This window comes from Fundulus heteroclitus, chromosome 1 (genome assembly GCF_011125445.2).
Source record: "Fundulus heteroclitus isolate FHET01 chromosome 1, MU-UCD_Fhet_4.1, whole genome shotgun sequence".
Lineage (NCBI taxonomy): Eukaryota > Metazoa > Chordata > Actinopteri > Cyprinodontiformes > Fundulidae > Fundulus > Fundulus heteroclitus.
The window spans coordinates 25730598-25743323 of record NC_046361.1 but is presented as its reverse complement, the minus strand read 5'-3'; the positions used below and the strand labels follow the sequence as shown (position 1 = coordinate 25743323).

The 12726-nt window shown below is 37.9% G+C and overlaps 1 protein-coding gene across 1 annotated transcript; it reads left to right on the top strand.

Annotated features, from left to right (window-relative positions):
• Nucleotides 1-583: 583 nt before the first annotated feature.
• Nucleotides 584-10433, top strand: fmodb (fibromodulin b). The gene is given in 4 exon segments (XM_012863659.3): nucleotides 584-697; nucleotides 699-726; nucleotides 845-1738; nucleotides 8016-10433. Coding segments are annotated over 4 exon segments (1188 nt in total). The 3' UTR covers nucleotides 8168-10433.
• The last annotated feature ends 2293 nt before the right edge of the window (nucleotides 10434-12726 follow it).

The following is a 12726-nucleotide window of genomic DNA, read 5'->3' as shown; positions in this document are numbered from 1 at the left end:
CTAATAACTTAAACTCTGTGTCCATTTTCCTTGCCCTAAGGAGGGTATAAGTAGGGAGCCCTTCTCTCAAGAGCATTTTCAGGACAATAATGGTTCACTGATGTATCCAGGCGCCAGCAGAACCATATGTTAAACTTTTCTGTGGTTTCAACACTGTAATTGGCAATAGCAGCCCTTGAAGGGTTCAGAGGAAAAATGTAAGGAGGATGTTCTTGGACAAATAGCAAGGTTTAGCATCCTTTGTTGACACATGGCATTTATATTGTACCAAGGCATGCAAAGACTCGAGGATCGTATTTAAAATTATAACCTAACTTCACCCGTGATTACGGCATCTTTTGTGGTTCAATAATCTTTCAGTGCCTTAGGCCACGATCCTCTCCATAACCATATGACGCAACAGAAAATGGAGAGGCAGACTTTGAGAGATTGTGCTAATGATAAGGCATGACACTGTAAAGCAAAACAAGCCTATTAAAAAGCAGATGTCAAGACCAGTTCACAGATGGTATTGATATTTACATTGCTGCAGGTTATAGGTTGTTGTGCATGTTACATGAAAGTGGAAAAAAAAAAAAAAGGCATGTGCACTAATGAGACACGATGGTTGGGGCCACAGCTCCAGAGAGGGTTGGAGGGGCTATTTATTCTGGACAGGCACCATATCCAACACAGTCAGACTGGAATACAACAGAGGTGAGATAGGCAGGAGACGTCAAGAAACTGGTAGGTACTCTGCAACAACAGACACGTGTGATCATTGCAGTAGTATTGGAAATCTGAATTAAGGACATGAACTAACTGTATTCATCTTTAAAGCAATCATTCTTTATCTTTCCTCAAGTGATAATGCGGATATTGGTGCTCATCCTCTTGATGACAATGGTGGATGTGAACATCAGCCAGCAATACAGCCCCTTCCAGTGGCTGTCCCACCTACGAGGCCGGAGGCGGAATGCAGGCTGGCAGTCTGAGGCTGTAGATTGCCCCCTGGAGTGTGACTGCCCCACAGCCTACCCCACAGCTATGTACTGTCACAGCCGCAACCTGCAGCACGTTCCCTATGTTCCATCACACATAGAGTATGTCTACCTGCAGCGTAACCAGATCACGGGCATTCAGGATGGGGTGTTTGACAATGCTACCAATCTGATGTGGGTGATTTTGTCCCACAATCAGCTCAGCTCAGACAAACTCAGCGACAGCATCTTTGTCAAGTTGAAAAGCCTGGATCGACTCTACCTGGATCACAATGAGCTGACCCGTGTGCCTCGTAATTTACCGAGGTCCCTCTCTGATCTGCGACTTTCCTACAACAAAATCCCGAAGATCTCCTCCAAATCATTTGAGCGGATGTCCAGCCTCATCACCCTTCAACTGCAGGCCAATGTCATAGAAGAGGTAGAAGGGGATTTCAAGGAGCTGAAATCTCTTACTATGCTGGATATGAGGAAAAACAAGCTGAGGAGAATCCCCGAGAGCCTTCCTGAGAGGCTGCAGCAGCTCTACCTGGATCATAATATCATAGAGAGTGTGCCAAATGCGTTTCTTACTATGTATCCCAAACTGCAGTTTGTCCGCTTGGCTCACAACGCTCTTACAGATAAAGGACTTCCCTCGAGTGTCTTCAATACTAGCACACTCGTTGAGCTTGACTTGTCCTTCAACAAACTGGAAAAGATTCCTCTTGTCAACAGGAACCTGGAAAACCTGTACCTTCACACCAATAAGATCAAAGGTACGCACACTTCAATAAACCTTAAAGTAACGAATTACAACTAAAGTTTTAAGGAGCATTTTAAATAGGTTAATGTTATTAGAATTTATTGCTATTATTCTAGGAAACATATTTATTCATAATCACTGAAAACAGGCACAATGACCCAAAGTTGATTTGATCATTACAGTAAAATGTCAGTTGCTAACAGGAGACCTTCCCTTGCAGCCTTCACAAGGGTTGAGAAATTAAGTCAATTCACTAATTATTATTATTGCTGCATTACTTGAATATGGAGGACCAAACCTGCCCTAATCAAGAACAAATAGTAATACCCATAATTAGTCATTTTTGTACCCTGTGTTATGCCGACATATGGTACAAAATACTAAAAACAAATTGAAACTATCTTAGATATAATGAGAATTTAAATGAAGCGGGCGTAAATCTATATCAATGTTTAATTTACTGTAAAAAATGTGTGTTATTAGCTTTTTAATTTTCAGTAATTTGTCTTTAATGTGTGTTTGCATTTGTATGTATTTGTTGATTCATATTTATGCAGCTTTTTTTTTTTTAAGAAGAAAGGCATTGGCATGCATTAAACTACACATTATTTTAGGTGTAGGCATGGTAAAACATTTTTAATAAAATATTTAAAACTACTATTTGATCCTTGTTATTGTTGAATGATTAACAATAATTAACAGTGATATCAAACCTAGTACATCAGAATCAGACTTTATTTGCCAAGTTTTGTCTGTCATGATTTGGGTTTTGTTGTGGTTTGATTTTGTACTTTGTCTTATGTTATCAGTTCTAGCCTGCTCCGATCACTTCTGTCACCAGCCTTTATTCAGTTCACCTGCCAGCATTCTTTCCCCTCTTTGTCACCACCCTATTTGTCTTTCTGTCAATCCCCTTCACCAGTCTCCATCCAATCAGCTATCGTTTTACTTCCAGCCACTTTCCCCCCCTGATCAGCTCCACCCATTCTGGTACTTAGTTTCACTCTGTTCACCTGCTCACTCCTCTATTTATACCTGCCTCATTGTCTTTCAAGCCTATTGGTGAGTCTAGTCCAGCATTCCCTGAGCTCTGTATTGAAGACAAAAGGTGCAGAGTGAAGTGGGAGTGAGCAGTAGAGCAGCAGATCTGCAGCTAAAATTGATGTATCTCTGTAACAAGGCATATTAGTGCATTATCTTGTAAATGATAGTCACCCAGGACTGTGGTTGCTTTTCCACCAAACCGGCTCCAGAGCTAAAGCGTTATCAGTGGTTGCTTTTAATGGTAGACATAGCAAATTAGATGCAAAAGTATGAGTTTATAACAAAGTCTAAGCCAATTATAAAGGTACATTTAATTGAAGGGTTTCAAGCTAAACAGGAAGTGTGGACAACAGAGAGAAATTGTAAAGAGAGAAAAACTGTGGGGAGATTATTGCTGCAGAGAGTGATTGCTGGAATCAGAAACAGGTCAGACTAATTTAAGTGAAAAAATCTGGAAGAGAGGCCATACCACCAAAACAAATGGGATCAAAAGAGAGAGGAATGGCTGGACAGAAACCTGAACCAAAACAAACACAAAATATGACATAAATCAACATGAAAATCACAGGAAAGATGAAGACAATATACCACAAACAGGGCAGACAGAAACAATAGGAAATAAGCAGAAAATAGAGCAAAAACAAAGACAAAGAAGAAAAATAAAACAGGAACTAAGATCCACAATGAGAAACAGCAGCTAAATATTACAAAACTCAAATCATAAATGCATTAAAATACTAAAAGTAAATAACAGAATAAGCACAAAGTCTAACATTTAATTGTAGGTGCTGGTTCTTCCTTAACATTTTTTGTGTTTCCACTGTTGAAAATCCTGTTTCGATACAATGAGTCATTCTTAGCATTAAAACTGAAGCAGGAATCTGGTGACCAACATTCAATCAAAATGTGCTGAGCGACATGTCTAAAACTCATGAGTTTGTTTTGCTTTTGATCGACTTAATTTAGAGGGAAAAAACAATAAAACCCCTCGATAGTACAAAATTTAGATAAACAGTGAGTTAACAACTGCTTGGCACCATTTTGTTTACTTTTATTAATCAGCAGAGTTTTGGTATACCAACTTGGTGCAGAGCTGCTCTAACAGCGGATATTTTCCACCAAATTCATAAACATAATTTCCAACCCAGTTTTATTAATATCGTCAAGTGCTAATGTATTTTGTTTTAAAGGTTGTGTTTAGCTACCATTTTTATACACTGCTGGTTCTGATCAGATCAAAGCTTGGTTGAAGGGATTGTAAAACGTGCTCAAAACCGTTGACAATTTTACAGTATGTGTTTGCGGTTATAGTGATATAAATATATATGATTGGTGTACTGTAGCCCTTCATTTCAATCCCCTGCAATAAACGCAAAGTAAAACCGAAGATCTGAATTTGCAGTAATATTTGGCTTTATTAACAGAGACGCGACTCCTTAGCTGCACAGATAGAGGCTAACATGGTGGTTTGACTTCCAGTCAGCTTCCAGCTGGACTACACCACTTATGCTTCAAAGTTGTATATTTTGCACACAGCTTCTTACCGCTATCCTTGGATACAGGTGATGTAAAATTAATGGTGTGTTGAAGTACATTTTTAGAAACCAAATAATTCACTTTAAAGGAACTACAAGACAATTCCATCACAATCATTCATGAAAGGAGAATTTATTCTCGTATTAATTATTAATTATGGCAGCTTTGGTCCTCCATACTCGAGGTTCTGAATGTGATTCAAAAACCCCAGTGTTAAAACTCCCTTACTATACAGCAGAAATAAACATGCTGACAGCTTGCAAGGGAACAGTTTTAGATGAAGCCATAACTGCCCATATAGAGTTCAAAAATCAGTCGTAAAACCTAAGTAGCAACTGTTTAAAACGTATTTTGTTCATGGCAGACGTCCCACTGGTATAGTCGGAACAGCTAGACAAGAAATGGCACTTACAGGTTTTTATTGTTGCAAGCCTTACACACTGCCAAATCTCTTTACAATGACTGGCATTGCTGCATAAAAGTAGGCCAGAAGCCGCAGCACCTTCCCATATGAAATTAATCACATTTAATTCCTGGTAATAGCCTACATGTGTTTTCTCTCAGGTTTCTTTATTTTTATTTTATTTTTTTTTACTTTTGAATATAGCTGATTATGTTGCTTAGTTTATTTTATTATGGAACAGTGGAGCCACACATTAATTGTATATTTAACAGAATGAGAAAATGAGAAGGCCCAAGGGTCCACCAGGAGTGTGAAGGGTCAACCAAGATGTAACAAATTTTTCCAAACAAGGTCATTGGTTTTCAAGCTGTGGAACAAATGGCAATGCCTTTACACACACAAAAATGTCTCTATCTAATTGAATTATCTCTAATATAGAGCTAAAAAGCAAGTCAGTAAGATTATTTTATTGTATCTCATTAGTCTTTGCTTTTTATAGAGAGAAACAGTAGCTATTAATAAGAAATAACTATTTACCTATTGAATTTACCTCTGAATGCAAGGTAAGAAAAGTTAGTCATAATATACCAACCTGTTATATAACCTTTGTTATGTCAGGGCTACATTGCATGTAGACAGTATTGCTTTTTTTAATCACACTGTGATAAAGTAACTGTTGGACATTGCCAGATCCACATTCAATCTATAAGTGTTCTGAATATTTTTTAGGAAATTCATTAGGAGTTTGCATCCAGACATTTCATTACTTTATCCTTGATGTGGGACTTTCCACACTGAAGACTTTGAAAGGAGACATGTCATCTGACATTATAATTGGGGTTTTTCTAGGGGCATGCAGGGTTCTCGCCACCGCATGTGCTGAAATTGCGTAATGGTGCTACATGCTAAGCTAACAGTATTACATGGATGTTTGAGAGCAACATAGAAGGGTCACTAAAGATCTTGAATGTGCATCAGTGAAGCTGTAAATCTCCCAGACAACATAATAATAATGCTAGTTTTTTTTTTTTAGCTTGACGCACAGCCCAGTGACGCGGTTCTGCCTGGGCTCTTCCTTCGAGCTGCACTACGCAAGTCTGCTACGTGAATGCATACTGAAGTAGTGAGACAACAGTTTCTAGGATGCAGCAGTCTGTCACTGAAGGACTAGATACTCAAAGGAGCGATATTTCGGATCCTGCCAGTTGGTGTTAGACTTTGTAGCCATTACTGCTCACTTCTTAAATTTTTTGAGGTTGCTATTTTTACTAACCTTGCTGTGTTTTCGCTTATGTTGTAAATTTGCCATTCGCTTCTGGTTCACCTGATTTTGGATGTATATAATATAAATGGGTTATGAACATAACAGAAAACAGGCCTGTACTAAAAGCAGTCAACAATCTGTTGTGATCTATAAACTGTAAAAACTCTCTGCACAGATTGACCCTCTACTAGTGTAGTTTTGCATGGTTTCTTTAGGAAATAAACAAAAATGACAACTTAACGGTTGCATGTTGGTGCAGCTAGTAGTTCTGTTGCATAGCAGCAACAAGAGTTAAAGTTAAAATTGCGCCTAGGGTTTATCTGCATGGCGTTTTTATGTTCTCCCAATCGCTCACTGTCTTAATATGTTGAGACAGGAGTTGTGCTTTTAAAAAAAACAAAAAAAAAAAAACATAACTAAACAAAATCAGATGTGGACAGGAAAATGTCCATAGTGGAACAGGCTGCTCACAGCACCAGACACACTGGAGGAGGCAGACATGAACAAAGGGCTGGGTTGGAATCGTGGTCGAAACAGTCCAATATCATGTCCAAAATAAGAGAGCTGATGAAGTGTCCAGCAAGGGAGAGGAAAACAGGGAAAATCCAAAAACTTAAGGCAACGTCAAAAACAAGCAGGCAGACAAGTAATGTTGGAAAGTTTACTCTTCTTCTTCTTCTTCTTGTTTTTTTTATGGCGGTTGGCAAACAACTTTCAGGTGCATTACCGCCACCTTCTAGACTGGAGTATGGATCAGATGTAAAACCACTATAATCTTCCCATAATACCTGTTCTCCTTAGAAAATTAAAAATACTATTAAAAACTACATCCCCCGATGATCTTTGAAGCAAACTTCTAATATCTAACTTATTTTTATTCCTATTTAAATTTCTAATTAACTCCTCCCTTTCTCGAACATACTTACTACATTCTAAAAAAAAATGTTGTATTAGAAAGTTTACTCACACGATGGCTTTCTGACAATCTGCCAGGGCCTGACTATGGGAGGCAGGTATAAATGGGCAGGATAACAGGTGTCACTAATGCTGGATAATGAGCTCAGTGCAGGTGGATTGAACAATTTAAATTGGCGTAAACGTAAATTTAACATAAACACAGTACAAATTAATGCAAGAATTGACTAGAAGGCAAAAAGTAAAGAAATGCAGTAATAAGGCAAAGCATCTAACAAATATAAAACATGATCAAGTGAATCTCATGGCAAAACACAAAACGGCAAAACTAATAACTGAATATGGTAAGCCCTATAAAACATAAAAAACATGAATCTAAATCAAAACCATAACCAGACACCTCCAAATCATGACATTATCCTGTTTTCTCTCTGTGTTGCCCTGTGATGGTCTGGAAACCTGCCCAGGAAGTTGCATGAATCGTTTTAGGGCACCCTCTGGACATTGTGGCTATCCCAAAATTGTGTATGAAAGGCAGCTAAGTAGGTTGTAGATTGGAAAAAGAATCACACTCAAAATCTCAACCAAAAAGTAATAAAAAATACCCACTTCTGAATGGAATGCAGAACTGAATCCTGGTCTACAACTAATCATGCAGACCCAAAAGATAAGAACAGTTTAGATTCAATTTCTTCGTTATTACATCTTTTCCCCCCTGTCAAGGTCCAATTTTACAACTTAAAATAAAATGTGTCAGCATGGTAGTAGATAACAAGTACCATCAACAATGATATATAATGTTAAAATAAAGTGTAATTTCCTTTATTTTATCGCTTTTTTCTGACACTGCCTCCACTAAAGAAGCTACCTGCAGCATACACAATGAATAGCAATGCAGAGACAACATAAAGACACTAGTGTGAACTGAACTGGGTCTAATTAATTTGAGATAATTTTAGTCATAAGCCTGCCTGGTTTGGCTGGTATACAGGAATGTGGAACCCAAAACACAATGTTTAAGGACAGGCAGAACTTTTGGCAATAACAATTTTTGTTAGAGTTGTTTTTGACAGTTCCTTAGATGGGCTCATGCTTATAACTTTCTTCCACATTTCCCTTCACTTTCAGAGTTCTCCCTGAGCAGTTTCTGTGACACATTTGATGGGACAAACTTCTCCAAGCTGAAAGTGCTGCGTTTGGATGCTAACGAAATCAGCGCCAGAGACATTCCTGCTGAGGCTGCCTACTGTTTGCGGCTGGTTTCTTTTATTGATGTGTAGAACTTCCTGTTCTTTCATGATTTATTTTCTTAATCTCTAACCCGTATGCTCGTACTGTTACTTGTCTGCATCATTGGTCAAGAAAATGTTTCATCGAACAGTTATGCTATTAACATTCCAATCATAATTCCAGTCTTTGTCAACAGGAAATACCAGCGCTGTATAACCTAATATCCAGATGGCAGTCATATGGATGTCAGTGAGATGACAATCATTCTTTAAAAAACTCAAGAATTGAAGTTTCTGGATTATAGCAAAATAACACAATTGCACACAAATAAACAGTAGTTGATGATGGAAATTTTAATCAGCATCAAACTGTCAATCATCTGTTTGAGATTTAGTTTTGATCTTTGCCTCCACCATGTGGAACGCCATAAAACTTCACGCCAGGCAACACTTTCCTATACTTCTTACAGAAGTTTTTTTCCCCTCTTACTTATTGATTAATGTTCCATGCCAGTCTATGTCTGAAAGCTTTCCATTGCTTGTTTTTCTATTCAGGTGTGCACAGACAGTATGTTTCAGGCATTTTATTGTCCTTTTACGAGGCATTTTATTGTCCTTTTATGTATGTAGGAAATCACTAATGAATATCTGTTTTTGGGGAACCCTGATAAGGATATACAGTATACAAGTTTGAATATTACTTAAATTCTGCCATATCCACCTGGGCTGTTCCGCTTATGACTTGGGTCCTTCACCAGAAGCCTGGGAGCTTTAGTGTCTGGAAAGTACAGTATCTTAGCTATTCCCAGGACTGCGTTCTTCTGGACCAAGGTTTCATGGGTTGCGCTTGGAATCTGCTGCAGTCACTCCCCTGGGTTCAGGGTCACAGCCCGAAGTACACTGATGACCACTGAGGGCTTGACCCTCCACTACTTCTCCATTTCCTCTTTGAGCCCTTGGTATTTCTCATGTTTCTCATGTTCCTTCTTCCTGATCCATTGGGATCTCTATATCCATGATGCTGCTCTTTGTTCTGCCACAATGTCCGGTTTGTTATTTTGTGTTGGACTGTTTGAGGGGCATCTTCACACAGCCTGCATCTCAGATCCTGTTCAATGTGATAGACGTCTAATGCTCTTCTGCTAAGTGACTGTTCCTGTGCTACCAATGTTTGTGCCACTGTGCTTTCCTTCAGCCAGGGTTGCCTCTCCACAGTCACTCACCTGGTCCTCTTCTTGCACACTCTGGGTTGCTGCTGCCTGTGGCATTTTCTTTAGCAGTCCATTATTGTTGGCCTGCTTCCTGATGGAATTAAGGATCTTTGCTGTTTTGTCCCAGATAGTGACTTTGACAGTCAGTATTCCCTGACCTTCTGCCTTCCACTTGGCACACAGTCTCACAACTCTAGACTCTGGGTGGAGCAAATCAGACAGTGCAAGTAGATTCCTTTTCTTGGTATACATATAGTCATATTCAATAAATTCAATAAATAAACCAGAATATAAATTTCTAAGCAGCTTTTTGTCAGATTAAAAGTACCTTTTGGAAAAACCAACCTATAAATCGATATTTCTACCCCATGCCCCCATTTCTACATTAAGTGTAACTTTGTTTTATTGGTCTGATGCAATATTCTAATCTTAAATGCTTTTTTTTAGCTGGAGGAGGGGAAAAATCACAATTAACAAAAATAAAGGCTTTAAAACAACACCAGTCTGTTTCAATCTATATATTGTGTTTCCCTTATTGAACTGAGTTACGGAAATAAATTAACTTTTCAATAATTAATTGATACAATACTGCTCAAAAGTTTGAGGTCACCCAAAACATGTAATGTTTTTACAAGAGAATGCACCTTTTATGAATCAAATGAGTCGCAAAGTAAATAGGAAACATAGTCAAGACATTTACAAGGTTAGAAATCAGAATTTGTACTTGAAATAATATTTTTAATATTCAAACTTTGCTTTCATCAAAGAATCCTCCATTTGCAGCAACATTGTAGACCTTTGGCATTCTAGCTGTCAATTTGTTGTGGCAATCTGAGAAAATGCCTCCCCATCATGCTTCTTGAAGCATCTCCCACCTCAAGGTGGATTGGCTTGATGGGCACGTCTTACGCACCATACAGTTGCGCTACTCTCGCAACATCTCAGTAGGGTTGAGATCAGGTGACTGTACTGGCCTCTCCATCATAGACAGAATGCCATATTGGCAATATATAGACTGCATTTCTGATTAATTTAATGAATAATTGATTTGCTTTTCACCAAAAATATAAATATAGGGACATTCCAAGTGACCCCAGACCTTTGAGTGGCAGTTTTATATATATATATATATATATATATATATATATATATATATATATATATATATATTATTTATTTTTCCAATTAGAGCATGTTCAATTATAGTATGTGTTCCAAACAGGCTTGTTTAGAACTGTTGTTTGTAATTGGTGTGATGTGATATTCCAATCTTCTACAACATCAAAAGGTTCTTATTTTAATGTAACAAATTCATCATAATTATTGTTGACACAAAGAAAAAATTGAAAGCATGCTTCTGTGTGTAGTCCTTTGTTTTGAATCTTGCCCAACAAAGATCTCTGTTTTTTAAGGGCAACCCCCAGCATGAATGTGCAAAACAAATAGTTAAACATGAGAAGGGAAAGGGGCAAATGGGATTCAGATCTAGTTTCAGCCAGTTCATTTGGCATGCTGAAGATGGAAACAGTGATAATGATCTTTTTCATGTGGTATGGATATTGTTCTAGTTCATCTCCCCCCTCCCCCCCCCTCCCCAAATTCAAATAGAACCAACACAGTAAAACACCAAGTCTCAAGCCAGCTGGAAAATGCTTGAACATCATTCATTGTTGAATATAAAGTAAGTTTACCACCAACATGGACAGAGGGGATGCCTACCAAAAAGTAACTGCTCCAAAATTCATACCTTTAAGCATAACTGAAATTTGCAACTTTCTCAATTTGACAAGGTAAATGTCTTCTGCAAGAAAGCTTTATGGTCAGACAAGACTGTATTGGGCTGTTTTACTACAGAAAAACATTTATTTGGAGAAATCAAGATGAGGCTTTAAACCAAAAGTACAGCAGGAATAATGAAACACAGTAGTGGTACTATCATGATGAGGGTCCTTTTTGTTGTCTGTAGTAGTGATGCATTGCAAAAGTAGATGAAATAATGAAGATGGAAGACTTCCTCCAAATTATTTAGCTTCACCTCAGATCAATAGCTGGTCAGCAGAAACTTGGACACATCGATCCATTCGATACACATCGATCCATTCGATACACAATCCAAGGGGACAAGGATTCCAAATGCACGTCAAAACCAGTTCTGAAAATGATTAACCAAGCTACCAACATGCCCCTTGGCAAGGCACTTAACTCCAAGCTGCCTATAAACATGCCTATTGGTGTATAAATGTGTACACGTTAGCGAGTGTGATGAATGTGGGTCTGGCTTAAAGCGATTTAAGTGATTGTTATGACTGGAAAAGTGCCATATAAGTTCAGCCCATTTACTTATATTTTAAGGCAGGTTCCCACAGTCCAAAAACATGACTGTTAATTTGTCTTTGGTATGTGGGCGTGCATGGCTGTTTGTCCCGGGTTTTCATCTTCAATGGACTAGCGACCTGCCCAGAGTGAACACTCCCTCTCGTCCAATGACCACTGGCAAAGAGAAAAGGTCTGATTGCAATACTGTGTACCAACCATTGTTGAAAAATTTATATTGTTTATCGTGAACTTGCTAAACAATAGATTTTGCTTTTAACACTTCTCTGCATATCTTGTTTTAGGACAGTTTTAGGTCACTTTTTAGTTTAAATAATTTTGTATGTCCCTTAACCTTTGAACACCCTTTAGGTTTAGAATGTTTGGTATCATGAAAAGTGGTAATTGCATACAGAGATCAGTCTGAGAGATGTGTGCGATTGTTGAATTTAATTTAATTGCTTTGTTGTCCCCCGTGGGGGAAATTACGTTTCAGTACAACCTACCAAGAGAAAGACAAACATGGGTAGACAAGTTTACTGAAGCCTTGCTGCCCTTTTAAAAGTGCTGGCTTTTCGCAGAATATAGAAAATAATACATTGGGATAGTTGATGGGAAAAAAAGTGCATTTCTCACTCTGTCTCTTATCAGTAGACAGTATGAGAATGCAGACAAAAACCCTCAGCACAAAAAAAACAACATACACACGGCATTATAAGCATGACGTACACAGCAAGGGTAGTGAGCCATAGAGGGGGTGAATTTATAACCATATTCATGTGTATTCATTTTCTTGTATACTCTTATTTTGTAATGTCTCCCAACCGGTGTTAGTCAAGTTACTTGGAAATAGTAATTATTACTTTTGATGATTACTTTTCCAAGAAAGTAATGCAGTTACTTAACCTATTACTCTTTAAAAAAAGTAATTAGTTACTTTATTAATAACTTTACTTAGTTACTGTTCAAAAACACCAAGAATTACCTGCTATAAAGCAAATAAATAATCCTTTTAGCCTAACTCTATTGTTTCTGCATATTTTATCATATAAAAATGAATCAAACTAGTCTTTTTCAAAACTTTTA